Genomic DNA, 26232 nt, shown 5'->3' with positions numbered 1-26232 from the left:
GCTGCAGTTGGCAACAGGGGTTCGGCTTGGGGGGGCTGCTGGGGGGGCGCTGGGGGTGAGGGGGGGTGTCCCCAGGGTGCTGTGGGGCAAGGTTTAGGGTCCAGGGGGGTTGCTATGGGGCTGGGGGGGGTCTGTGGGTGCTGACCCCCCCATACACTTATCTCCCCCCCCCCCAGGCGCTCCAGCTACGTCATCACCACCAGGATCTGCTGGGGGGGGCAGTGAGTACCCATAATGCACTGGGGGGGGGGGGGATATGGGGCATGGGGGGGGGCTGTGGGGGTAGTTATGGGGCAGGGGGTGGGGTGTAGGGAGGGAGGATGGGGCTTAAGGCGGGGCTGTGGGGCAGGAGGGGGGCCTATGGGGCACGAGGGGGGGCATATGGGGCAGGTGGGAGCGTCTATGGGGCACGGGGGGGGCTATGGGGCAGGAGGTTGGCTATGGGGTGGGGTGGGGGGCCTGTGGGGCACAAGTGGGTGTTTACGGGGCAGGTGTGAGTGGCTATGGGGCAGGAGGGGGCTATGGGGCAGGAGGGGTCGGTGTGGGGCAGCCGTGGGGTGACGCCGTCTCCCCCCCGTATCTCCCAGGGCCAACCGCGGGCTCTCACGGAAACACGTCCTGGAGGGTGAGCTGTGGGGCAGGATGGCGCCGTGGGGCGGCGCCGTGGGGCGGCGCCGTGGGGCAGCGCCGTGGGGCAGCCTGTCCACCTGTCCCCCTGTCCCCCTGTCCGTCCGCCCGACCCCCCAGGCCTCCGGGGCTCCCTCCAGCGGCTGCAGCTCGACTACGTCGACGTCGTCTTCGCCGGGCCCCGCCCGGGCCCCGCCCACACTGAAGGTAGGCCACGCCCCCACCTGCGGGCCACACCCGCTTAGGCTCCTCCCACTTCGTTCAGCCCCGCCCCTCACCCACCCATAGGCCCCACCCCCAGGACCCTCCCTCACCCCTCCCCTGTCCCCACGGGTTCCCAAAGCTCAGGCCCCGCCCCCCAAGTCCCCCCTTTAGGCCCCCCTTTAGGCCCCACCCCTTTAGCCCCCCTTTAGGCCCCACCCCCTTTAGGCCCCACCCATTTAGGCCCCACCCCCTTTAGGCCCCACCCCTTTAAGCCCCACCCCCTCGGGCCCCGCCCCTCACCTCTCTCTCTTCGCCCCACAGGGCCCGACCCGACCCTGCGCCTCCTGCGGCTGGAAGGTACCGGGGGGAGGACTGGGACCCCCATAGCCCCCCCGGGCCCCGTTAGCACCCACAGGCCCCCTCCTGACCCCGTAGCACCCAGGGCCCCCCCCCAGCCCCCCCCCAACCCCCCCCCGACGGGGCGCAGCCCTCAGTAGGCTCCAGAGTGAACGCCCCGGGGCCGTGTCCCCCCAGAGGCCGTGCGGGCGCTGAGCGACACCGTGGAGCAGGGGCTGGCCCTCTACTGGGGCACCGCGGGCTGGGGGCCCGCCGACGTCATGGTGGGCCGCGGGGGGGGCACGGGGACATGGGGGGGGACATGGGGACATTTGGGGGGGCGTGGGAGATGGGGGACATGAGGGGGACATGGGGGTGGGGGGGGATGCGGGGACGTGGGGGACATATGGACTGGGGGGACATGGGGACATGGGGGGGTGTGGGGACACGGGGACGTGGTGGGGTAGGGAGACTTGGGGGGGGAGATGGGGACACGGAGGGGACAGGGACACAGGAGGGTGGGGGGGGAATGGGGACATGGGGGGACATGGGGACACTGGGGGGGACAGGGAACACTATGGGGACATATGGGACTTGGGGGACACGGGGGGACATGGGGGGCATTATGGGGACGTATGGGACAGGGGGAACATGGGGGGGACACGGGGACACGGGACTGGAGAGCATGGGGGAACACTGGGGGGGACAAGGGGGGACATTGGGATGGGGGGGACATGGGGACACATGGGACTGGGGGGTGCATGGGAGGCCATTGGGGGGGACGTGGGACATAGGGGGCCCTGGGGCCATATGGGATGGGGGGCCCTGGGGCCATATGGGGCCATGGGGAGGCCATGGGGGGGGTCTCTGGGTGCGGGGGGGGTCAGGCGGTGACTGCCCCCCCAGGAGGCGTACGCAGTGGCCCGGCAGTGCAACCTGGTGGCCCCGGTGTGCCAGTGGGCGGAGCTACCGCCGGAGCCCCGCCTCTTCCGGCAGATCGGTGGGGGGGGGCACCCATAGGGGGGGCACCCGTGGGGGGGGCACCCGTGGCGGGGTCTATGGGGTGGGGGGTCTGTGGGATGAGGGGGTTCTATGGGGTGGGGGCACCCATAGGGGGTCTATAGGGTGGGGGGTCTGTGGGGTCAGGGGCACATGGGGGGTCTGTGGGGTGGGGGACACCCGGGGGGGGGTTCTATGGGGTGGGGGGTGCACAGGGAGGCCTATGGGGTGGGAGGTCTATGGGGTCAGCGGTATATGGGGGGGTTGGGGAGGGGGTTTCTGTGGGGTGGGGGTGCATAGGGAACTCTATGGGGTGGGGGCGCACGGGGGGGTCCATGGGGAGGAGTTCTATGGGGTGGGGGCACATGGGGGTTCCTGGGTGGGGGTCTGGGGGTTTGGGGCCGTGGGTTTGGGGTCCGGGCTCATCCCGTGTGCCCCAGGCCTGGGAGCCGTGACCTGGTCCCCAGTGGCCCCCAGCCCGGATGAGGAGCTGCTGCCCCACGGCACCCCCCCAGGCAAGGTAAGGGCCCCCCCGTGTCCCCCATGTCCCCCCCATGTCCCCAGTGTCCCCCCCGTGTCCCCAGTGTCACCCCCGTGTCCCCAGGGCCGCCAGGTGGAGGAGCTGCAGCCGCTGGCCCAGCGCCTGGGGTGCTCTGTGCCACAGCTGGCCATAGGTGGGGGGGCACGGGGGGGGACATGGGGACACTGGGGACATGGGGGGGACATGGGAGGGGTGTAGGGGGGATGTAGGGATATGGGGACACTGGGGACACAGGGGGCTGTGGGGGGACATGGGGGAGACATGGGGGGGGACATGGGGTGTGGGGGGCGACATGGGGACGCGCTGGGGACATGAGGGGACATGGGGACATGGGGGGGACATGGAGATGTGGTGCCACAAGGGGATGTGGGGATATGGGAGGGGATGCAGTGACATGGGGGGACACTGGGTGGAAAAATGGGAACACTGGGGACATGGGGAGGGTCATGATGGGGCACTGGGGGGACATTGGGGACATGGGGGGGCCACAATGGGACACTGGAGACGTGGGGGAGACATTGGGGACATGGGGGGGACATGGAACAGGGGGATTGGGGGACATGGGGGGAGTCATGATGTCACATGGGGACACGGATGGGTCAAAATGTCACATGGGGACACTGGAGGGACACATGAGGACACCGGGGGGGACATGGGGGGCTCATGATGTTACACGGGGACAGTGGGGGGGGACACGGGGGGGGTCACGATGTCACACGGGGACACAGGGGAGTCAAAATGTCACATGGGGACACGGGGGGGGAACATGGGGGGCTCATGACGTCACACGGGGACACTGGGGGTTTCTCACGATGTCCCCCCCAGCCTGGTGCCTGCGCGCCGAGGGGGTCAGCGCGGTGCTGCTGGGGGCCGCCAGCCCCGAGCTCCTCCGCGAGCAGCTGCGGGCCCTGCAGGTGAGGCTGGGGGGGGGGCGGCCCCCCTCTCATTATCCCCCCCCTCATTAACGCCCTCCTCATTACCCCCTCCTAATTAACCCCCCTTCATTATCCTCCCCCCCCCAGGTGCTGCCCCTGCTCTCCCCCTCCCTCCTGCAGGAGCTGCAGGGCCTCCTAGGGGCCGCGTAGGCCACGCCCCCTCTCACCTGATTGGTCCAATCCTGCATGAGCCCCGCCCCTCCTCGTGGGGCTGGGCCACGCCCCCCGCCGCGGGGCTCCCCCCCCTCAGCTGGAGGGGGGCGTGGCTCAGCGCCGCAACCAATCCCAGCCCCGGAGTGACGCGTGGGGGGCGGAGCCACCGGGCGTAGCCCCGCCCACTTCCGGGAGCCATGGTGACCATAGCAATAATCCAGCCCCGCCCCTGCACGGCGCGTGGGGGGCGGGCCTCGAAGCACAAGCCCCGCCCCTTCTCCCCACTCCCCACCAATCGCAGCGCTTCCAGTCAGGGGAGGGGCCCCGGTTGGCTCCTCCCTCTTGGCCCCCGAGAAGGGGGGTGGCAATAAAGTGGCTTTTCCCAAGGGGGGGGTGGCCATGTTGTTGGGGGGAGGGGGGGGGCATCTGGGGGGTCCTGATGATGTTGGGGGGGGGGGTCCTGAGAGGTTGGGAGGGGTTTTGGGTGTTCTGGGGGGTGGGGTTGGGGGGGCCCTGGGGGTGTTCGGGGGGTATCTGGGGGCTCTTCGGGAGTTTGGAGGGGTCCTGAGGATGTTTGGGGGGGTCCTGAGGGTGTTCAGGAGTCCCTGAGAGGTTGGGGGGGGGGCTACGTGTTTTAGGGGTGCTGAGGGGGCTCTGGGGGGGGGGGCTGGGGGAGGGGACTGGGTGAGTCCTGGGGGTATTTGGGGGGGGGGGGTCTAGGGGTCTATGGGGGGGGGTTTGGAGGGGCTGTGGGGGCTTTGGGGAGGGGTCCTGAGGATGCTTGGGGGTCCCTGAGAGGTTTGGGGGGGCAGCTGGATGTTTTGGGAGGGGCTGAGGGGGCCCTGGGGGGCTTCTGGGGGGAGTTTGGGGGGAGTGAGGGACTCTGGGGGGTGTTCAGGGGCGTATGGGGGGGGTTGGAGGCCCTGGGGGAGGGTTGGGGGGGACTGGGGGTGTTTGAGGGTAGCCGGGGGGTGTTTTGGGGGACCCTTGGAGTGTTTGGGTGGGGGCCCTGAGGGTTTTGGGGGCGGACCCTGGGGATGTTTGGGTGGGGGTGGGGGGGAGTGTTTGGGGGGAGCCCTGGAGGGTTTTGGGGTAGCCCCGGTAGATTTGGGGGGGGACCCTGAGGGGCTTTGTGGGGCCCTGAGGGGCTTGGGGGGACCCTGCTTTTTGGGGGAAGTCCTTGGGGGGGGGGCTGGGGGGGGATTTGGGGGGGCATGAAGGGGATTTTAGGGGGGTCCTGAGGGTGTTTGAGGAGAGCCGGGCGGGGACCAGGACGGTGTTTGTGGGGGCCCTGGTGGGCTTCTGAGAGGTGTTTGGGAGAACCCTCTTTTTTGGGGGGGAGGCCTGGGGGGTGTCTGGGGGGGACCCTGAGGGGTTTTTGGAGGGAGTGCCTGTATTTTTGGGGGGTCCCTTGGGGAGTTTTGGGGGCCCCTGGGGGTGTTTGGGGGGTACCTTTTTGGGGTCCCCACACACTGGAGGCGCCTCACGCTTCTTGCCCTCGCTGAGGCGGCAGCTCTCAGCCAATCACCGCGCTAAAATGTGTGAAAAAGCCACCACCTGGGGAATTAAAACCCTTTGAAGACCCAAATGTGCTGGGTTTGGTCCTGACCCCCAGGCTGTGGCGCCTAGCTGAGCCACATTTGTCATTTTTGTGAGTGAAATGCTGAGAAAGGCAAAGAGGGAGAGGATGAGAAAGGAGGTCACCTTCTGCTTAGGGTGGTTTTCTTCCCTTTTGCTTGTTCTGGGTTATTTCTGGCTGCGTTTGCCGGCTGCCCCAGCTGCTCCTCCCCATGCAGGGCAGAGCCAGCCTTGGGGAGCCAAAAGTTGTGATTTTGGGGGAGGGAAAAAAAAAACCAACACACAAACTGGCTCTGCCATTTGCAGCTCTCCATGTCTATACCCAGCACCAACTATTCTGTAGGTTTTCCAAGTCAGCAATGAGTGGAAAAGCCCTTTATTGACCCATTTTGCTTCTGCTGAACAGGGCTTTGCTTGGCAATAGGAATACGTAGAGAAATGTTAGGATGTGCAAACGTTTTACCTAAGAGGGATGGGGGGGGGGGGGAGATTTCAATGTGCTGCTGGTGACGTCGGTGTCTTTGTGCCTGGGTTGGTGCAGTGACGCTGGGGTTTAAAAATAATGTTGAAGAACCGGAGCAGGTGACAGATTTGCGCTGTGTTGTGTAAGTTAGGGGGAAAAAATTACAGAAAGCCCAGCATGTGGCTGGGTCCGGCTTCAGTGATGCTGATCGGCTCCCTGCTGGCAGTGGGGACCTCCTCTGGGTCCTGGGGGTCCCTGGGGACAGCAGGACCCCTGGGTGTTTGTGGCAGGCTGGCACCTCCAGACACGGTGTCTGCCCCTAATTCTGGGTCCGTTCCTGCCCCAGACCATCGGTGAGTGTCCTGAGGTCCCTGTCCCTTGTGTCCCAGCCCACCTGGGTCCCTTGATGGCTGCACTGCCCTCCTGTGTCGCCAGTTTGGGGTCACCCAAGTGGGAGGTGCTGGGGGAAGCTGTGGTTGATGGAGCCGTTGGGGTGGGTGACACAGCTCTGCTGTGGCCAGGCAGGGTGACAGCATCACCAGTGTCACCAGGCGCTGGTCCCACCTCAGCTGTGCTCCCAGACACCTCCCAGCCTGGTGGTCCCTGGGTTAGGGTTAGGGTTTAGGGTTAGGGTAAGAGGTTAGTGCTAGGGATAGTGGTTTGGGAAAGGGGGTTGAGGGCCAAAGTTATGGGTTGGGTATTGTGGTTTGTGATTATTACTTTAGGATTTAGAGTTCTAGTTTAAGAATACTGGTTAAGTTTGGGGTTTATGCACAGGGTTAAGGTTTAGGGTTAGGGTTAAAGGCTAGAGTTATGTTTTGGCATTTAGGGGTGGGAGATATCATTAGGGCTAGGGGTTAGAGGGTGTAGGATTGGGTTTTTGGTTGAGATTATAGATAGGGTTTACTGTTGGTGGTTAAGGTTTATGGTTTGGGTTTAGGGATGTGGTTTGGATTTGGGGTTGTTACTTTCAGTTTGGGGTTTGGGTTAGCAGGTAGGGTTGAGGAAAGGTAGGGACTGTGACAGTTAATAACGAAATATGAGGGGTGAGCTCATATAAGGAACAGAAAATGGAGGGCATGGCGTGAGCTTCACCTTCGGCCAAGCAAGAATCGGTTTGGCTGCTTGAAACGTGCAAGGGGGGCAATGAGTGAGGACAGTGGCCGAATTCCTTGCGGCATCTCGTGTTCTGCTGGCCCCAGTGTTTTCCCATACACGTGTAGAGAAGATTGAAATCCGAGGACAAGAGGGTCTGATGAAGGGGGGAGAGATTTGTGAGCGCTGGTTTGAAGAGAATCACTGCTAAATTGGTACAGCACAGAAACGGGGTCTGACCGAGTAGATCCTTAACGAACGGGGAATTGAGTGGCGAAAAACCTGATGTATTATAGTATTATGTATTAAAGCAAGACTTGGAGGAGGGGGATGAGCTCCTGAAACTCCAACCCAAACTTTAACACTCTCTCTAACCAAACCAGCTTCAGAAGGCCAACAGCAGGCATGGAGCCACGTCTGTAATATTTCAGGCTGAGATTACCCCGGTAACAGCATCAGAAGGACAAAGAGAAAAAAGAAATCTGCTTATCACAGGACAGCTGGGACAGATGGGTGCTCATCCTGCTCACCGTGTGGGTGCTGGTTCCTCACGCAGGTCAGACTCTGGGGTCAGAGAAACCACGCTTCAGGTCTCCTGAGCTCTATCAGCTATTTCTCTGTTGTCTCAAGCCTTGCCAAGCTATGCCGGCTGTGGATGGGGTATTTCTCACACCACGATGCCTTGGAGTAGTTCTGCCTCGCCCAGTCCCTTCCCATATTTATGAACCTACACCTCTCACAGAACGAAACCGCCCTGCAGCGCCTGGGTTTGTCCGTGGCTGCTCCAGTGCACCACAGAATTGCTTTTTGGAGCCTTTTGTCGGGTCCTTGCGTCTGGCTGGGAAACGCTCTTGTTTTCCCGGTCCTGACTTTGTCGGTATCATAAAAGGCAGACAGGAGGTTGCTGGATTATTTGCAGGGTTTGGGAATAAGAAATCAAGGGCTGCGTGAGCCTCGCATGAGGACAGGGGATGTTCTCCTGGCAGGGTCATTTGTGCTCTTGGCCATAAAGCCACCCAAGGGCTCAGACGTCCATTTTTCAGCCACTGGAGCCCCTTCATAGAATCACAGAATATTCTGGATTGGAAGGGACCCACAAGGATCATCGGGTCCAACCTGCTCCTTCCTTTGTGTTTATGGAGGTGCCATAAAACATGGGTTCTGTAAAAATAACGTTAAATTTGTTCCGTTTGATCAAAGCAATGAATATTACTTATTCCGGTTACAGCAAAATATACGTGGCAATACTTTTTCATCTTTTATTTCAGGTAACTTTTCATTAACCTAAAGTGTTCCTTGTCTTCACCAACGTGAGCTGACTGTAGCCAGCCCCGGCTAAGGGGCTTTGAAGGGCTTTGGTTTAGAGTCAAGAGAGGACCCCAAAAAGCCTTTCCAACCTAAATTACGCACTGATTCTGCTCACAGATACTCATCTCCACTACCATCACACAAAAACATAACTACCCACGAGGAATGTACAGCATCTGCTCCATTTCTCTTCTTCTTGTTACAATTAACACGTCTTTAATTAGAATCTTGTTCTTTGGGAGCATCTTCACGTTCCACATGTACACGCTAACAGGTGGTTTGGTTCGGCTGCCAGTAGGCAGCGACTCGCTATGTGTTGTCTGCTGATGGAGTTTAAAATGGGGATTCGATACTGCTTGAGGATCTCCGCAACTGGAAATGTGTTGAGTTTTGGGAATCCCTTCTCCTTCTGCAGAGCTTTGGAGTGAAACCACGACGCCTTCTTGAACCTTCCTGCGCGTCTCCAAGCGGAGCTTTCTCTACAAGAGCTTGCTGGGTGCGAACTGGCGTGGCTGCAGCACCAAATGTCAGAGTTTGACCCCCAGGGGCCTGCTCCGCCTTGACGCTCCCACGAGGAACAGGCAAGGGGTGAGCAGCGGAGAGGCGAGGGTGCAGAGGAGCCTCTGCTCTTGCTGCAAACCGAAGTTAAACACAGGCAGGATGCGAAACACCCGTCGGCGTGGGAGCTGCAGGCTTGAGCAATGAAGGTGGTGTAGTCACTTTGCTCCGGTTTGGGGCATGTTGGGTGCAGATGGTAAATCCGAGTGCTTGCGCAGAGTTGGAGAATGCAGAACTGGCGTCTGCAGGTAGAAACAAATCAGATTAAGATATTCTCCTGTGACTATCAAGTAACAAGGAGACTGGTCAACGACGGAAACTGAGCAAACCGCCCGCAGGAAAAGCCTGGACTGGTGCCACGTACCGAGTTAATCCTCTCCCCTCGTAGTAGTTTTGCTTTACTGGGATTAATTACCTGGTCTTAAAGAAAATTATGTGGAGGGACAAGGCAGACGCGAGCGTTCTGCGCTGTAACGATCCCCGTGGTGTGTTTGGTGCCGAGAGGAGGCTGCACAGAGAAGTCAGAAGTGGCTCTGAATGTTACTGAAGGCTTAATGAGGCCCAGCACTGGGACCGATTCCCCGTGGTCTCGTTAGTGCAGGTAATTGCCAGCTGTGACCATAGGTAAGCGAAGCGCAGGGGGCTCTGGTGCTGGCTGAAGCCTTGCTGGGTGTTACAGAGCAATCCTGTGCCTTGGGGGTGAGATCCCGGCCTCCGCTCGAGGCCCCTCGCACCACAGCTGACCAGTTTCACCGCGGTGCTGCCCTTTCAGGGCTCTTTCTTCCTCTGCGTGTCACAGAATTGTCCGAGGTTGGAAGGGAGCTCTGAGGATCACCCAGTCCAACCCCCCTGCCCAGCAGGATCACCTAGAGCACATTTCACGGGATGGCACCCGGGCGGGTTTTGAAGATTGCCGGAGAAGGAGACTCCACAACCCCTCTGGGCAGCCTGTCCCGGTGCTCTGTCACCCTCCCAGTACAGAAGTGCCCCCTCACATTGAGCCAGAACCCCCTGGGCTTCAGTTTGTGCCCAGTGCCTCCCGTCCTGTCACTGGGCACAACTGAAAAGAAACCTGCTCCGTTCTCTTGACGCCTTCCCTCAGATATTTATACACACCGGTGAGACCTTCTCAGTCTCTTCTCTCTGTCTTCTCTTTTCCAGGCTCAACAGGCCCAGTTCCCTCAGCCTGTCCTCGTTTACCAGGTGTTCCAGTCCTCTAACCAAACCACCTCGAGAGGTGGGGCGTCTGCGGGAGATCGGGGGGATTTGGGAGTGAGGAAGGAGGGCAAAGAAAGCGGGAGGTGAAGCAAGGGACGTGGATGGCAACCTCTGGGGGCACAGCCCGAAACACGAGTAGGAAAATTGGCCTCTGTGTTGAACGCTTCCTGGATGGTGGCACCGAGGGCATCCTGAGGAGGTTGGGGGCAGTAGGAAACCAGGAGGAGTTTTGTTGGCCACTCTCCATCATCGCGGAGAAAGGGAGAGGACTGGAATAAAGGCAGCATCAGCCCAGCCTCCAAAAAAGGGGCAAGAAGCAGGACCCAGGAGCCTCGCCTCCATCCCTGGGAAGGTTTTGGGGGCAGCTCGTCTTGGGTGTCCTCTCACAGCGCATGGAGGCGATCAGGAGTGCTCAGCGTGGCTCCAGCGAGGGGAAATCGTGGCTAACGAGCCTGAAAGCCTTCTGCCTCCCATAAAATCCTTGCGATGAAGCTTGGGGATGGAGGAGCGGGCAGCGGGGTGGATCGAGGGCTGGTTCGGTGGTGGTGTCCCCCTTTTGTTCAACTCCTTCATCCACCACCTCACTGAAGGGACAGGGAAGCCCTTTAGCGGGAGCTCTAGCAGGATATGAGGGAACATTTCTGTACCGTGAGGGTGACGGGGCGCTGGCACGCACTGCCCAGAGAGGCTGTGGTGTCTCCTTCTCTGGAGATCCTCATAAACCCAGCTGGGTGCGATCCTGCGCAGCGTGCTCTGGGCGACCCCGCTTGGTGGTGGCGGTCCGGATGATTTCCAGAGCTCCCTTCCAGCGCTTCTGGGATTCTGTGGAGGTGCACGAGAATCCTGCCTGCGAGGGAGGGCTGAGAGCCCGCGTCCCGGGGCTCCTGCGGGCGCTGCGAGGGTCTGCGGCCCCTGTCTAAGGATTCCGTCCGTGGGGGCAGCCCGGGTCCGTAATGCAGGGACCATTCTCCATCTCCAGGGGCATTGGAGCCTGGTGGTCAGTCCCAAATGCATCCCTGGGTCTCCAGCAGGTCCCAAGGTGCCGTAGTAGAGCGCTTTGCTCCTGGAAAAGCTGCTTGCGCCTGTGTTATCACCTTTCAAAGAACAGGAGAGTCTTCGGGCACTGCAGGTAAAATGGGGAGATTGTTTTGTTCCAGAAAGCTCTGAGAGCCCGCGCAGACCCGGGGGACGTGTCCACTTAGAGGGGTTTCAGGAGAGAGCAGCCCCGTTCCTCACTAGAAGGAAAAATACAACACCAAAGGCAAAAGAGAGCCCGACCCCGAGAAGCCCGACCTCCCTGAGGTAGGAGTTGGAGCAGGAGAGCTGGAGGATCTGGGGGATCTGGCAGAAGAACTGCCAGAAGAACTGCAGAAGAACTGCCATCTGCTTCTGGGCACGGCAACCTGCCCAAAGACAGAACGACAGCAGAAAGGTAGAAAACACCTCTGGGAGCAAAACCCACTAGAAGAACCAGCCCGGGCTACCTCTCCCCGTTTCAGAAGACCTCCAGCAGGTCCCTTTCATGATTTCTGGATGGTTCCTTCCAGGAATCCCACTTAGACCGGGGGACGCGGTGGTGGAGGAGCTGGCCCTGCCCTAGAGCCATGGGTGAATAGGAAGGCGGGGTGCTCTTGGGTTAGATCCTGGCACCAAATTGCTTCCCAGCGTGGTTGCTCCCACTCCAGCCGACTGCAGAGCAGCCCTGCGTTGTTTTTTGTTGTTGTTTTCTGTAGTGTTCTCTTCTGGTTGCCCCCCACCTCAGCTGGGGAGGATTTTCAGGCAGAAATCCTGGCATTGCGCACTCCGCGTGAAATTCTGTGGGTCCTGAGAGGCAAAGGTGCGAGGAGAGCTGCCTGGCTTTTTTAGGAGACTCTGAAAAATCTCGCTTTTCAGCCGACCCCTCCGATGCTGCTCTGGACCGTGCCCTTCTCCACCACAAAGAAACACAAAACTTTTCCCGTCTGCGCTGCGGGATACTCGTGCCCTGCTCTGCTGCCACAGACCTACCACGTCGAGAGATGCAACGTCTCCTCTTCCCTTAACCCCTCTCTTTTATCTCCTCTGCCTGTGTCCCCTGCAGGCAGAGCCCCCAGCCCCGGCATGCGGAGGAGCCGCTCATCTGTGCAGCGCTGCGGCTTCCCTCTGGCTCGGGATTGCTTTCTCTGCCCCTCGAGATGTCCGTGGGGCTCCAGAAGGAGCCTGCAGGGAAACAAGCCGACAACAAACAGGTAATCCCCGGTGCAACAGCCTCCCTCGGCTGGGGAGACATGCTTCTTCCCAGCGGCGTGGTTTCTTCTTTCAGAGAAGAACAAAAGAGCTGGGCACGAGAATCGCTTTTCTGCCCCGTTATCAGACAGGACAGGCGGGGCTCTTGTTTCTCCGTACTGAGTCAATCACAGAATCATAGAATGGCTTGGGTTGGAAGGGACCTCAAAGATTTCCAACCCCTGCCGTAGGCAGGGATGCCGCCACCAAGATCAGGCTGCCCAGGGCCTCGTCCAGCGTGGCCCTGAACACCTCCAGGGATGGGGCATCCACAGCCTCTCTGGGCAACCTGTCCCAGTGCCTCACCACCCTCTGAGTGAAGAATTTCTTCCTCACCTCTAATCTAAATTGTGGTGCGATTCGTAGCCCTCTCTACCAAGTGACCCAGAAGAACAATTCCAATCAGGAACCCGAGCAATGAGAAGCCTTTGAGCGAGTTAAGCAGGAGATCGTTCGTGCAGTAGCCCTTGGGCTAGTTCAGGTAGGACAGAAGGTTTAAAAAAAATCAAAAATGTGCTTCACACCAGGGGCAGGGAGAATGGCCCCACCTGGAGCCTCTGGCAGAAAGCACCGGGGGAGATTTGAGGTCAACCCCAAGGATTTTGGAGTCTGGGATGAAGAGGATCTGAAACCAACCAACCAAAAAAAAGATATTGGCAGCCTATGAAGGGGCCCGAGCTGCTTCGGGAGCGGTTGGTGCTGCAGCACAGCTCCTCCTGGCACCCCGGCTGCAGGTGCTGAGCTGGATGTTCGAGGGAAAGGTCCCCCCTGCACATGCAGTGGTGTTGGGTGGAGTAAATGGGTCACACTGATAGCACAGCAGGCTCAAATAAGAAACACCAGTCCTCCTAGGAATCTTGGAAGTGATCGTGGAGCGACCAAAAGACCAAGATTTGGGAATATCCTCACCAGAGGAGGAGGTGACGCACGCTGAAGGGGCCCCAATATACAAGAAATTAGCAGAAAACGAGAAGCATCGTGCCCTGCTCACTGACGGGTCTGCATCATGGCAGGGTATTGCCGATTGGTAAAGTCAGGTGCCTCGTGGAAAGCCCCAGGAGCTGTGTGTGCTGCTTTTGCCTCAAAGTACGCCTCTGTTCCCATACTTAACGGGACGTAAATGGGAAATAGCGGGTTAAAGAATAAATAATAAATTAATAATAAATGATAAATTCCCACTGCCATAGTGAGGAGTGGTCTTGGAATGCTGTCTCGTTGGATGTAGGGTGAGTGCGATCAGGAGGTGGTTTGTGCTCCTGGTGGTCATAGCAAGCCTTGCACCGAGGTGGTTCGTTGGCAAAGAAGAGAGGATTCACTCTAATGTTATCAATCTGGTCCTGTTAAAAGATCTTAATAATAAAGAGAAATTGTCCTTTAAATATTGGAGAATTGGAATGCTGATGCAGCAGCATGTGGAGGGCAAGAGGCCGGGCTCTGGTCCTTCAGCAATGTCTCAGGTAACCCAGCTCTAAACACCCATTTCCTCTTTCCTATAGACAGAGCCTGTTTCCTCTTCTGGGTCAGGTAACAAGGAGTAGGTGGTGTGCAGCATACGCCCCTCTCCTGCTGCTGACCTTGGTCTCTGCAGTGTTTTGCTTTCTGTCCTGGGAGAAAGTGACTGCTTATCTAATTAATTAATCCTGTCCTCTCTGTGATTTGCAGGTCCTTTATTCTCTCCCGTCGCGTGGTGTCTGAGTAAATTGCTCCCGGTCTGCTCTCCCGACCTGGCCAGCAGTGAGAAGAGGAGTTACGGAGGTCTGAGAGGGTGTAAAGCTGAGCTTCTGCTCCAACAGGAGCGGCCAGGGCAGGAGGACCGGGATCTCATTTCCAGCGTGTAGCGCTGGTAGAGTCTTCCGCTCGTCCTGCAAAGTGCTCCTAGAAAGTGCCAGAAGGGGACTGACGCCAGGAGGAGGTTGCAGGAACTCCACTCTGACCGTTGTTTCTCCAGGCACGGTGGTTTGGCCTCGTGAAGGTGCTGAATCCCAGGACACAGAGAGCTTTCCAGTGACGAAGCTGTGCGTAGTGCTGAGGAGTCCGTTTTCTGGAGGCATCCAGGGACTGAGAGATTGAGGATGTGAAGAAAAGATGCAGGGGAGACATCATAAACCACGCGGCTCTCCGAACTCTCCCCTCAGCACTACAGCAGGAAGGGAGCTTGCTTGGACAGTGAGGAGTAGGAGATGCTGAAGAACAAAGAGCCCTCGCCACCGCAAGGGAAACGGCAGTGGCAGCAGCTCGGGAGAACATCCTTGCTCCATCTCTCAGAGCAGAGAACACCAGGACGAGGCAGGAGTGGGCACTGCCACGGCAGAAGGGGAGAAACCAGCACAGAGAGAGAGCTTTGCTAGGAGAACTGAGGTGGGAGAAACAGAGCTCCTCCAACAGCCGCTACTCCTCCTCCCCTGCAACAAGAGGTGGCTGAGAGAGCCTTCCAGCACTGGGATGAGGATTTTGGGGGAGTCGAGGCAAAACGATGGCAGTAGGCCTCAGGGGGATCGTTAATAAAGCCACTGGGGCGCGTGGCGTGAGCGACCACCGAGCAGACTGGTGCCGTGGGTTGGCAGCACCCTGGAAATAGGCGCAGAAAAAATTTGTGCCCTCAACTCTGCCCGTTCTGTCGTGGTTGATGAGTAAAAACCACACAGAAAGGGTGAAGAGGCCTGCGAAAACACAGTCAAGAAAGAGAAAGAGCAAAAAGAAAAACGAGAACGTCCAGGAAAAAAAAACACAGAGCGAAATCTCGAGGGAAGACGTAAGCAAGGTTAGAGTGTTACTGGCAAACTTTATCTGATTCTTTGCTGGGTGTTTCAGATGCGGGGCTCCGGGGCAGAAGCATTCAGTACTTGGACTAAGCTGACCATCAGAACGTGCAATTTGCCATCAAAAGCCACCGATGAGCATTGATCCAAACAATGCTAACCATCCAAAGTTGAAATTCTTGATCAATAGAATCACCCTCAAAACCAAAATCAGTCCTAAGTGGTGCAATTTCTGTACAGAATTTTACTTTACAAGAAGAAACATTTTAAAAATCATTTTAATTTGCAGGTTCCATTGTGAAAACGTAATCCAGCAGGATGGAAATGGTGCTCTCCTTTCTCCCCGGCTGCCGGCGCGTCCTCTCCTTTCCCCTCCAGGGATGTGCAGGTTTTCTCCACGTTGCTCTGAGGGCCCGCTTCCCATCTCTTGTCCCAGCAAGGGGAGGTTCCTTGCCACGGAGGCCACGAGGAAGGTCCTTCAGCTGGAAACATCCCCGTGATGGTCCCGCTCCCAGCAGAAGTTTGGGCTGATTGGTTGTCTTTGGCAAGAGTTTATGTTTTTCTCCAATATCTCGCGCTCCGCTGTCAGATGGATTTCTGTAAAACAAGCGAGACTCTGAGCAAAAAATGCTACAGGTTTTTGGGGCTCTTTGCCCACGTGCGGACCCCGTGGATGGCTTCAGGTCCCGACACCGAGGGCAACGCCGCCATTTCCCTCCCTCTGTTTACCCCATCGCCAGACCCCGGCCAGCAGCAGGGTTCAGCTCTGCCAGGCCCACCCAAAAAGCCCCTCTCTTCCCAGCAGGCCTGGAAACCAGCACCCAGCTGCAAACACACCCTCTCCTCTCTGGAGAAATTGAGGGACTTGAGTCTAGCGATGGAGGAGCCAAGGTTTGGGCTGGATTGAGCCAACGCACAGCTCAAAACTGAGATCTCTTTGGAGAGGCCCCGCTGTCCCCGTAACTACTTTCCTCCAAGGCTTGAGCCCCCCAAAGAACACGGATGTGGATCACGCACCTGTTTTGCCACCTCTGACGGCGTTCTTGCAACTCCGGGCAATCAAAGCTCGGGTCACCATGGACTGGGCCATGGCGTAGGGCGCCTGGGAACGAGCTTTGGCGGTTGAAGCTGCATAGAGCTGGCCCCCCTGTGCGTCAGTGGCCCAAAACCAGAGGGGGAGCTGGGCTCCTTGGGCGGGCTGGCCTTGGAATTAGATGCTTCCATCTTCGGACGGTCTGGAAGCACGGACCAGAACTTCTCAGCCCGTAACTTCGCCAGTCTTTGGGAGCTGGACCTCCCCGGCTGGAATCCGCCTCTGTCGTCGCTGCGCTCCTGAACCCTGCTGCCCTCTGAGTTGGACACGGACAGCATGGAAATGATGGGTGTTGTTAGCGGGCCTGGGGCTTTCTGAGGTTCAGGGCGCTTCACTCGCTCCGTCTCTGGCAGGGCTTCCAGGATGGAGAGCTTCCTGACTTCAGGAGGGGCTTTTGCTGTTTTTTGGCCTTTGCTCTTCTGAGCTTTTGCAGATTTCACAGCCTTTGCCCGGTCCCGGTCTTGCGCCTGGTCTTTGGGTGTTGTTTTGCGCTCTTTTTTAGGCTCTTTTTTGGGTGTTCTGGGCTCCTTCTTGGGTGTTGTTTTGGGCTCTCTTTTGGGCGCTGTGTCTTCCTGCAGTTGGTTGCTCGAAGGCTCGTTTTCGGCATCAGGCAGCTCGGGGATCACTGGCAGCCTGCTGAAAGGACAAAGAGAAAAGAATTCACCCGCCTGCACCACATCTTTGGGGCCCCATCCCGTACCCCCCCATGCAGCGCCCGTGGCTGCAGACCCCAAACAGAGGGGCCAGCCCTGAGAAGTGGGGGGCTCCCGGTGGCCTCATCCCCCCCTCCCGGAGCCTCCGGCCTCACCTGAACAAAGGCTTCTTCTTCTGCTCGGCCCTCCTCTTCCAGGGTTGCGCTGTTTCTTTAAAAATGATGCTCAAGGTGCCCGGGAAGGGTGGCAGTTCTGGAAGTTTCCCTGGAATCGGGAAGGAGAGCTGTCAGAAGAACATTTCCACGATTCTGCTGTACCCGGGACACACCGGGTGCTGAGGCCTCCTCCTGTGGCGTCCAGGAGGCCGCTGCGCTCCCCTCACAGCCTCCATCTCCAGGGGCCTCGGCCCTCTTTGGCACCAGCCTCACGCGGCTCATTTTTAGGCCATGATGGGGTTTTGGGGCCAAGTTCTGGGACAGAGGAGCTGGGTACAGCCAATGTTAGGGGGTGTTTCAGATCCCCGACCTCCTGCAGCACCCAGGGCCGAGCACCTTGGGCACATCGCACGCGGGGGCTCCATTCTGGAGGCGCGGAGACAAGAGGCTGTGCTGAGCTGGCGTGAAGCTGTGGCACAAGAGGAGGCAGCAGCCGCTTTGCATCTCTTACCTTGGCTGGGAGACGACGACACAGCCCGTTCCTTCTCCTGCCTGTCGTCCCTGCGGGCCTTGAGACGCTCCCTGGGTGACAGTTGGGGCGCTTTGTCCATTTTAAAGCTGGCAAAAGAAGAGATCGGCGTGACCCAGGGCACCACCACTCCCCACGATCACCCGCTCACGGAGACATTTTCGCGTTGCCGTAAAGGCCCCATCCCCCAGGACTGTGCTGGGAAGTGGGGTCGCCCCGCAAAGAAGCCCAGGCCTCGATGGGAAGCAGACGTTGCCTCAGTTCCTCCATCTGTCCGGTCACATCCACCTCACTGGCTGGGCACCCATGGGTGCAAGGAGCAAACGCTACCGAACAGGAGCAGCGGCCACAGCTGCAAACATACTCACTCGGGAAAGACGATGACACGGCCCGAGAAGGTCAGGGAGGCCACGGCTGACACCGGGGACACCACCATCTCCATCAGCTGGGGGACCTGCAATGGAAGGAGCATGCAGATGGCAAATGTCCTCTGCCTGGCCTCCACTCAGTCCTGGAGGAGCCCAGGGCAGCGGGAGCCGGCAGGACTGCAGCTCTTGGCCACCCCAAGAGGCTGACCAAGAGCTCCAACCCCAGAGGTCTTGTTGGGCCAAGGGCAGGCATTGCTGCCCCCTTGTGAGGCTGCCCAGGCCGTGGGGAAAACAAAACCCTCACCTTGAAAACAGCCTTCTGAAGGTTCTCCTTTGGTGACAGGCTCTCCAGGAAGTCATAATAGAACCTGATCTCCACCGTCGTGCCTTCAATGAGGAGCACCCCCATGTTCTTCAGGACGAGGGCGATGTTCTCCCCCTTCCCCAGGCAGCGAGAGATGAGGGACGTGGTGCCTCGGATGCAGCCCTCCACCTTCTTCCAGGACACGGAGGCAGCAGCAGCCACCTCAGCAAATTTGAGGGGTTCCAGCTCCTTGTGGCCTGGAAAACCAAACGAGAGGGATGGAGTCGGTCACCCGCGGCCCTTCCCCGCGTGTTCCCCAGGTGCTGCTCATTGCAGTGATCACCCAGAAAGGCTTCGGTTTGGGACCTGCTCCGTGCAGGGGACGCTTTGCTTTTTTTTTGGGAAGCATCTGAGATCCAGGGAGGGGATCAGCCATGCAGCAAGGGATTCAAGCACCCTCTTACCTGGCAGGTACTCCTTGTCGTTCGTGAGGTTGTGTGCAACGACGAGGTTCCTGGCCAGACGAAACGTGGGCCACTGCACCGTCAGGGACTTGTTCCCATCCTCAACCCGTTTGGGAACAACATCAAAGCAGCCAAGAGTGGGAACTCGGACACCCTGCATGTGGAAGAGAACGGAAGGGCCGAAGGTTAAGGATCAGCTGGAGGTGGCCTCATCCAGAGACGGTGCTTCAGGTCCTGCTGTGCCCTTCCCGCTGTTGGGAGCCCAGCTGAGGGGATCCAGGGGCTTCAAGCGACTGGGATCAGCCCTGAGATACCACACCGCCCACCACAAGCAACACCGCACTTGTGATACCTATTGGTTCCTGGGTGGGGCCTTTTGGGGTGAGTTTCCTGCTTTTGAGGGGAACAAGGGTGATGTGGGTGCCAACCCACCTGGCGCAGCCGGAGGTGCTCTTGGATGTAGGCTGACACTGCATCCCAGACAGATGATCGCTCTGTAAGGCAAAGAAAATCAGGTTACGTGCTGCTTCTGGTGGCTGCCACCCTCCCAGCGCCCCCAGCCCTGCGTTTTGGTGGCAGATGAAGAGAGCCATCACACCTCCGGCCCCAAACGGAGACCCCCCGGTGGTGACCGCAGAGCCGGGTCCCCCCCACGGAAAGCCCCAAATGTGGGTCAGCCACACTCCTGCGGTGCTGGTGGTTCCCGTACCTTGGTCAGTGACGCCTGGCATGGCGGAGATGTGCTCCATCGCACTGCTCTCCGGGAAGCCTAACGTGGTACGCCTCGTGCGAGCAGGTTGCTCCTTGCTGGCAGCAGCCACCTGGGAGCTCATCCTGCCCCAACGTCTCCGTACCTCTGTCGCAGGACCCATCGCGCAGCCTCTTTTATATGCTCGTGTCACAGTGACATCTGTGACATCACGATGACACGGCCAGCGCTGGCTGCTGCCCGCGGCGACGCCGGCACCGACAGCCCAAGCGCCTCTGTGCTGGGAGGAGGACATCAAAGAGTTGTGGGTAATCGTAGAAACTGTAGAATTGTAAGAACTGTAGAAACTGGAATCGTAGAATTGTAGAAATTAGAATCATAGAATTGTAGAAATCAGAAAAGAATCGTGGAAATGGCATCATAGGGATCGTGGAGATCATAGAACCAAATTGCAGGAATCGTAGAAACGGAATCGCAGAATTGCAGAGATCAGAAAAGAATCACAGAATAGTAGAAATCGCAGAATAGTAGAGTTACAGAAATCAGCGATGGAACCGAAAGGACCGTGGTACCGTAGGGATCGTAGAAATTAGAATCATTGTAACACAGAAACCAGAAAAGAATCGTAGAAATCGCAGAACTGGATAATCAAATCATCGAAATCGTAGAATCAACTTGTAGAAATCATAGAAATAGAATCATAGAATAGTAGAAATCATAGAATCAGAAATAGAGTAATAGTTAGAGAACCGATAGAAATCGTAGAAATAGAATCACAGAAATGTAGAAATCAGAAAATCTTAGAATTGCAGAAATTATAGAATTGTAGAAATCAGAAAAGAAATATTAGAACTGTAGCATCATAGAATCCCAGAATTGTAGAAATCGTAGAAGTCACAGAATCGTAGCATCGTAGAAGTGAGAGAAATGCTCACTGCTCTTGGTTTGGCCATGGCACAACGGGGCTTGAACTGCGTCGAGGCCTTGGGGCGAGAAGCTGGGAGAGGACTCTGCTGGGACAACTGGCCCAAACTGAGATTGGGGCTCTGGAATGTCTTTCAGTAATGTTTTTGGACCTATTTAGTCATTGGTTTTCTTTCTGTTGATGTTTTTGGACCTGTTCAGTGGTCGTTTTTCTTTTGGTAATGTTTTTGGACCCGTTTGATGGTTGGTTTTCTTTTGTTAACGTTTTTTGACGCATTTGGTGGTTGGTTTTCATTTGGAGGTCGTTTCCTCAACATCACCGCCCCTCTTTCTCCCTGCTTCCTTTTCCCTTCTGGGATGTGTTGGATGCATTTGGAGCCAGTAATCCCATGAATATCTACGTGCAGTACAATCTGCTCTAACTCTTGTCTCAATAAACTTGTAATTAGCATTTCCACTGTCGTTCTTCCTGGGGGAAGAGGGAGGTTTTGAAGAGGGGGCAGGAGCCGACATCGGCTGTGCACAGCCTCTGCACAGCCTCCAGAGCAACCAGAGCCCCCTGGAGCTCCCCGTGTTTTGGCTGTGGTGGTCCTCCACCAAACGGCCGTTTGATGTATCGTACAGGTGAGAAGAATGTGGTTGTGGAGGCCCAGCAGGATGGCGACACAGCCTTCAGGATGAAGGCCCTCCTTGCAATGGCTTGTACGAAGAGGAAGGAGGCCAGCTCTGGAGCATCTCCCTTTGCACCACAGAGTTGTCCGTGTGCGGTAGGGATCACGGTGTGGTACCGCGGGAGATGAAGAAGATGAATGAATGAGATGAAGAAGAAAGCCTGGAGGTCCCTGTTTCTGCTGGCCTTTCACAGGAACCAATGGTAGGACATGGGAATGGCACAAAGCAACACCAGGGGAGGTTCAGATGGGACACGAGGACAAATTTCTTCATCGTGAGGGGGGTCGGATGCCGGAACACGCTTCCAGGAGAGGTGGTTGATGCCCCATGCCTGGCTGTGCATACTTCATCTTCTTCTTACACTACTTCTTCCTTTGTCGTCATCATCTTCTTTGTCTTCCATCTTTGTCTTCATATTCTTCCTTCGTCATCTTCTGTCTTTGTCATATTCGTCTTCTTCTTTCATCTTCTTCATCTTCGTCGTCTTCATCTTCCATCTTCGTTGTCTTTGTCTTCCATTTTCGTTGTCTTTGTCTTCCATTTTAATCTAATTCTAATGCACAACCAGGACCCAGAGCATGGCCGAGGTAGAGGTTTGGCCCCTGACCAGTGATGCAGGGAAGTGTGAGCTGACACCTGGGGCCTCAGGAGGAAGGGGTGCTGGCAATTGCATGTCACCTTGGGGTCCACAGCCCTGCAGGTCCGCACGTCCTTTGCTCTTCACTCTGCCCCAGGCCAGGGGGCTCTCTCAGGTCGGTGGGGTTCATCTCTTCCCCATTTCTTCCTGCCCCAGCCCTCTGGCACATGGACAGCGATTTCTCGGTGTGCGTCCTGACACAGCGTTGCCCGTCCCTGGGGGCTCAGGAGGGGGCCAGGGGTTGGGTCACGGCAACCAGCTGTGGGGGGAGGGACTGCAGCTCCCAGCGTGCTGTGGGGTGAGGGACTACAGCTCCCAGTGTGCTGTGGGGTGAGGGACTGCAGCTCCCAGTGCGCTGTGGGGTGAGGGACTACAGCTCCCAGCATGCCTTGGGGGTGAGGGACTACAGCTCCCAGCACACCTTGGGGGTGAGGGACTACAGCTGCCAGCATGCCTTGGGGTGAGGGACTGCAGCTCCCAGTGTGCTGTGAGGTGAGGGACTACAGCTCCCAGCATGCCTAGGGGTGAGGGACTGCAGCTCCCAGCATGCTGTGTAGTGAGGGACTACAGCTCCCAGCATGCCTTGGGGTCAGGGACTACAACTCCCAGCATGCTGCAGGGCAAAGGACTGTGACTACAACTCCCAAGGTGCCATGGGGGCAGAGGCCAATAGCTCTCAGCAGGATACAGGACTACAGCTCCCAGAATGCCATGGGGCAAATGGTTGTGACTACAACTCCCATCATCCCATGTGGGGGAGGCCTGCAGCTCCCAGCACACACCTGGCGAAGGACTGCAGCTCCCAGCATGCCATGGGGTGAAGGACTGTGACTACAATTCCCATCATGCCATAGGGGCAGAGGCCTACAGCTCCCAGCATGCCATGGGGTGCAGTACTTCAGTTGCCAGCATGGTGGGGAGGGGGGACTACAACTCCCATCATGCTGTGGGGTGCAGGCCTGCAGCTCCCAGCATGCAATGTAGTGCAGGACTACAACTCCCAGCATGCCATGGGCAGAGGTTTTGTGTCCAACGCGACCTCTTTAGGCCTCAAACCCTCATTTTGAGTGCCAACAGCTCGTTTTTGGGTTCCTAAGTCACGTTCAGGACCTGGAGCCTCATTTCTGGCATCCCAACTTTCCTTTTAGGGATGAAACCCTCTTTTAGGTTCCACACCCACAGTTTTAGGAACTAAAGCCTCATTTTAGGGTCCAAAGATCCCATTTTTAGAATCCTAACTCTTCTTTTTATTGCCCAAAACCTCATTTTTAGATCCCAAAGCCTTCTCCTAAGATCCAAGCGCCCATTTTTTAGGGCTCAGATCCTCATTTTGAGGTGTCTAACTCCCCCTTTTTGGGCCCAAAGCTTTATTTTTAAGGTCCAAAGTCTTTTAGGGTCCAATTCCCCCATTTCTGGGTTTCAAACAGTCATTTCTGAGTCTCGGGGTCAGATTTTCAGTGTCCAAATCCTATTTTTGTGTGTCCAAATTGTACTTACAGGGTCCAAAGCATCGTTTTTAGGGCCCAAAGCCTCATTTTGGGATCCAAAGCTTCCTCTCTGGGACAAAACCCATCATTTTGAGAGGCTAAACCCTCATTTTTAGGTCCCCAAAACTTCTTTTTACAATCCTAACCTCCTTTTGAGGTCCACACCTTTATTTTTTATGGTCCAAAGCCTCATTTTTACTGCCCAAAGGCGCATTTTTAGGATTCAAGTCCTTATTTCAGGCTCCAAAGACTCAGTTTAAGGTTTTTGGGGGTTCTTTTTTAATAATTTAATTACTTAATTTCAATTTTTCCTTTTTTTTTAAATTTATTTTTCCAAGTTTACACTGAATAAAAACCAAAGAATTGTGGCCATTTGGTGCAATTTTGGCCAAAAAAAAAAATAAGAAAAAGACAAAAACCCAGAGCGTGGCAGGGGTCCAGCACTTGGGTTTCACCAATGGACTTTTAATTAAGCTGCTGAAAATTAGGGACGAGCTTTTAACTCCTTGCTGGCCGCCACCAACCACTAATTGTATTTATTATTACTAATTTTTTAATTCAAAAAATAGCATTTTTAGGTCGGCTGAGACCCTGGTTATCAGCCCCATCCTGGTGGGACCCACTTGGGTGAGAAATGGTGATCTTGCCCCAAAATGTGGCTCGGGGTCTGTGGAGGGGGGGGGGGGGGGGGGGGGGGAATTATTTTTTTGCCCTATCCCAGTGGGAAAAAAAAATATTTGGCAGAAATAGTTGTTTTTGTTTTTTTCTTGGAAATGCCTTTTTTTTTTAATTTTCTTTTTCCCCCCTCTGTGTTGCTGCCTTCATGTCCCTTTGGGTGCCCCCCCCCCCCCCCCCCCCCCCCAAATCCCTTTGGGTGCCCCCCAAATCCCCTGGGTGCCCCCCCCCCCCAAATCCCTCTGGGGGCCCCCCCAAATCCCTTTGGGTGTCCCCCAAATCCCTTCGGGGGGCCCCCGTGTCCCTTTGGGGGCCCCCCCAAGTCCCTTAATATCCCTTTGGGTGCCCCCTGGGTTCCTTTGAGTGCCCCCAAATCCCTTTGGGTACCCCAGTGCCCTCTGGAACCCCCCCCCCCCCATTTCCCTCTCTGCCTCCCCCAGCTGCCCCCCCCCCAGCCCCCATTAACCCCCCCTTCCCCATTTTCAGGCCCCTTTGAATGACAACCCCCCCCCCCCCCATATCCCCCCCCCCTTCAGGACTCCCTGGACCCTTTCCCCATTCAGTCACCCCCACATTATGCCCCCCCCAGACCCCCCCCTCCCCCAAAATCCCCGTCCCCCTTAAGGGCCCCCAGCCAGCTCTGTCCCCGTCCCCCCCCCGTGACAGGCGTCCCCAGCTGCCACCACCATGGCGGAGACGTGAGTGTCCCCCGGGGGGCTTGGGGGGGTCCCAAAGTCCCTTTGTGACAACACCCATGCCCCCCCCCCCAAAAAAAAACCCCTTAGGGTGCCCTCGGTGGAGGCGTACGAGGCCGCCCTGGTGCTGAGCGGGGTGGGGGACGCGCTGGGGTACCGGGGTCCCGCTGGGAGTACTGCACCTCAGGGCCCCAGATCCACGCCGAGCTGGCCCAGCTGGGGGGGCTCGGCGCCATCGTCCTCGAGCCCCCCGAGTGGCCTGTCAGCGACGACACCGTCCTGCACCTCGCCACGGCCGAGGGGCTGGCCACCGGTAACGGGGGGGGGGGGGGGGGGGGGGGGGGGGGGGGGGGGGAGGGGCGTGGGGACCCCCAGACTCATTTTGGGGGGGTGAAGGGGGGGTCCCTTTGTAACCCAGAGCCATTTTTGGGGGGGTGTCTAGGGGGTAAGGGGGTCCTTTTTGTACCCCAGAAACATTTGGGGGGGGGGCTGGGGATAAGGGGGGGTCACTGTGTACCCCCCAGACCCATTTTGGGGGGAGTAACAGAGGGGGGGGTGGGTAAGTGTGGTCCCTTCTGTACCCCAGAGCCTCATGGGGGGGGTGGGGAGTGGGGGGGTTGTGGGGCTCCCCATTTTACCCCAGACCCATTTTGGGGGCAGAGGGGTCTCTTTTGTACCCCAGACCCACACTGGGGGGGTTCCTGGGGGGGGGGGGGGGGGGGGGGGGGGGGGAATGTCCCTGTGTACCCCAGACCCATCTGGTGCGGGGAGGTCCTTGGGAGGGGTGTAAGGGTGGGGGGGGGGGGGGGGGGGGGTTCCCTAATATACTCATGGCGGGGGGGGTGGGGGGGGCAATCCTTTTCCCTTTATTTTAGGGGCATCCTCAATTCCCCCCCCCCCTCCAATTTGGGGTGCCCAGGCGAGTCCCTCTCATTTTGGGGTTGCTGGGGGGGGGTATCCACCTTCCCCTCCAATTTTTTTTTTTGGGGGGGGGGGTCTTTGGGGGGTGATCTCCTTCCCCCATTTTGGGGGGGGGGGGGGTGTCTTTAGGGGGTGATCTCCGTTCCCCCATTTTGGGGGGGGGGGTGGTCCCCACTGTCCCCCCCCCATAGGACTGGAGGGGGAGCCCCTCCTGCAGGAGCTGGCTCGCCGCTACGTGGCCGCCATGGGGGACATGGAGGGGCGCAAGCCGGGGCCCACCAGCATCCTGGGTGTGTGGGGGGGGTTATTGGAGTGGGGGGGGAGGTGTTGGGGGGGGGGGGGGGGCTCACCCCAAATCCCCCCCTCCCCAGGCACCTCGCAGCTGCGGCCTGGGGAGCCCCAGGGGTATCGCATCCCCTTCAACCCCACCGGCACCGGCTGCGGGGCCGCCATGCGCAGCCTGGCCATTGGCCTCAGGTGGGGGGGCATGGGGGGGGGCAGGGACATGGGACGTGGGGGTGACGGGGGCATGGGGGGGCGGGTCTGGGACATGGGAGGACAGGGATGGGGACGGGGAGGAACATGGGGGGGATATGGGGGGGGTGGGGTCAGGGACATGGGACATGGGGTGACAGGGATGAGGACATGGGACAGGGATGGGGATATTGGGGAGGGGGGGGTCAGAGATGGGGACATGAGGGGCATGGTGGGGGGCATGGGGACAGGGGTGGGGCCATGCGGGGGCGGGGGGGTCAGGGACAGGGCCATGGGGGTGACAGGGATGGGGACATGGGGGGGGGGGGGTCAGGGACATGGGACATGGGGAAGGGTCTGGGACAGGGCCATGGGGGTGACAGAAGAAAAGGGACATGGGGGGGGGGTTCAGGACATGGGTTATGGGAGGGGG

At 58.1% G+C, this 26232-nt stretch overlaps 2 protein-coding genes and 1 long non-coding RNA gene across 6 annotated transcripts; 2 read left to right on the top strand and 1 right to left on the bottom strand.

The window, feature by feature from the left end:
* Positions 1-176: 176 nt before the first annotated feature.
* Positions 177-4179, top strand: LOC310890939 (voltage-gated potassium channel subunit beta-2-like; the record flags this gene model as incomplete). The annotated part of the gene is made up of 10 exons (XM_083853262.1): positions 177-221; positions 588-625; positions 748-834; positions 1153-1188; positions 1366-1451; positions 2074-2167; positions 2607-2686; positions 2771-2840; positions 3533-3621; positions 3730-4179. Coding segments are annotated over 10 exons (688 nt in total), but the record flags the coding sequence as incomplete, so codon positions are not given.
* A 1652-nt stretch (positions 4180-5831) lies between these two features.
* Positions 5832-15468, top strand: LOC310890938. Of its 3 annotated transcripts, XR_014577360.1 has the most exons (5): positions 5832-7487; positions 8200-9398; positions 9959-12243; positions 13943-15041; positions 15329-15468. It is a non-coding gene; the product is annotated as an uncharacterized lncRNA (long non-coding RNA). The 3 variants fall into 3 exon arrangements; XR_014577361.1 differs by lacking the exon at positions 15329-15468 and having other exon boundaries at positions 8655-9398; positions 13943-14074; XR_014577362.1 differs by lacking the exons at positions 13943-15041; positions 15329-15468 and adding an exon at positions 12808-13927.
* A 33-nt stretch (positions 15469-15501) lies between these two features.
* Positions 15502-23575, bottom strand: LOC310890937 (uncharacterized protein). 2 transcript variants are annotated; one of them, XM_083853260.1, is made up of 9 exons: positions 19315-23575; positions 19038-19099; positions 18606-18759; positions 18142-18398; positions 17838-17923; positions 17452-17558; positions 16941-17049; positions 16057-16768; positions 15502-15636 (listed from the first exon to the last, which is right to left on the bottom strand). In XM_083853260.1, exons 1-8 carry the CDS (start codon positions 19607-19609, stop codon positions 16111-16113), a joined length of 1728 nt encoding a protein of 575 aa, XP_083709386.1. In that variant the 5' UTR covers positions 19610-23575; the 3' UTR covers positions 15502-15636; positions 16057-16110. The 2 variants fall into 2 exon arrangements, with proteins under 2 accessions (XP_083709386.1, XP_083709387.1); XM_083853261.1 differs by lacking the exon at positions 15502-15636 and having other exon boundaries at positions 16094-16765.
* Positions 23576-26232: the final 2657 nt, after the last annotated feature.

This window comes from Anser anser (assembly GCF_964211835.1).
Source record: "Anser anser genome assembly, contig: HAP1_SCAFFOLD_379, whole genome shotgun sequence".
Taxonomy (NCBI): Eukaryota; Metazoa; Chordata; class Aves; order Anseriformes; family Anatidae; genus Anser; species Anser anser.
The sequence above is the reverse complement of the archived record's forward strand: the minus strand, read 5'-3'. Positions and strand labels throughout refer to the sequence as shown.

Excerpts from the sequence above, each read along its gene's own strand:
- LOC310890937 (XM_083853260.1), bottom strand. The coding sequence starts at position 19,609 with ATGTCCTCCTCCCAGCACAGAGGCGCTTGGGCTGTCGGTGCCGGCGTC. Across the intron at positions 17,924-18,141 it reads TTCAGAAGGCTGTTTTCAAG|GTCCCCCAGCTGATGGAGAT; the intron begins GTGAGGGTTTTG and ends CTTCCATTGCAG. Across the intron at positions 17,559-17,837 it reads CGTGTCATCGTCTTTCCCGA|CTTTAAAATGGACAAAGCGC; the intron begins GTGAGTATGTTT and ends TTCTTTTGCCAG.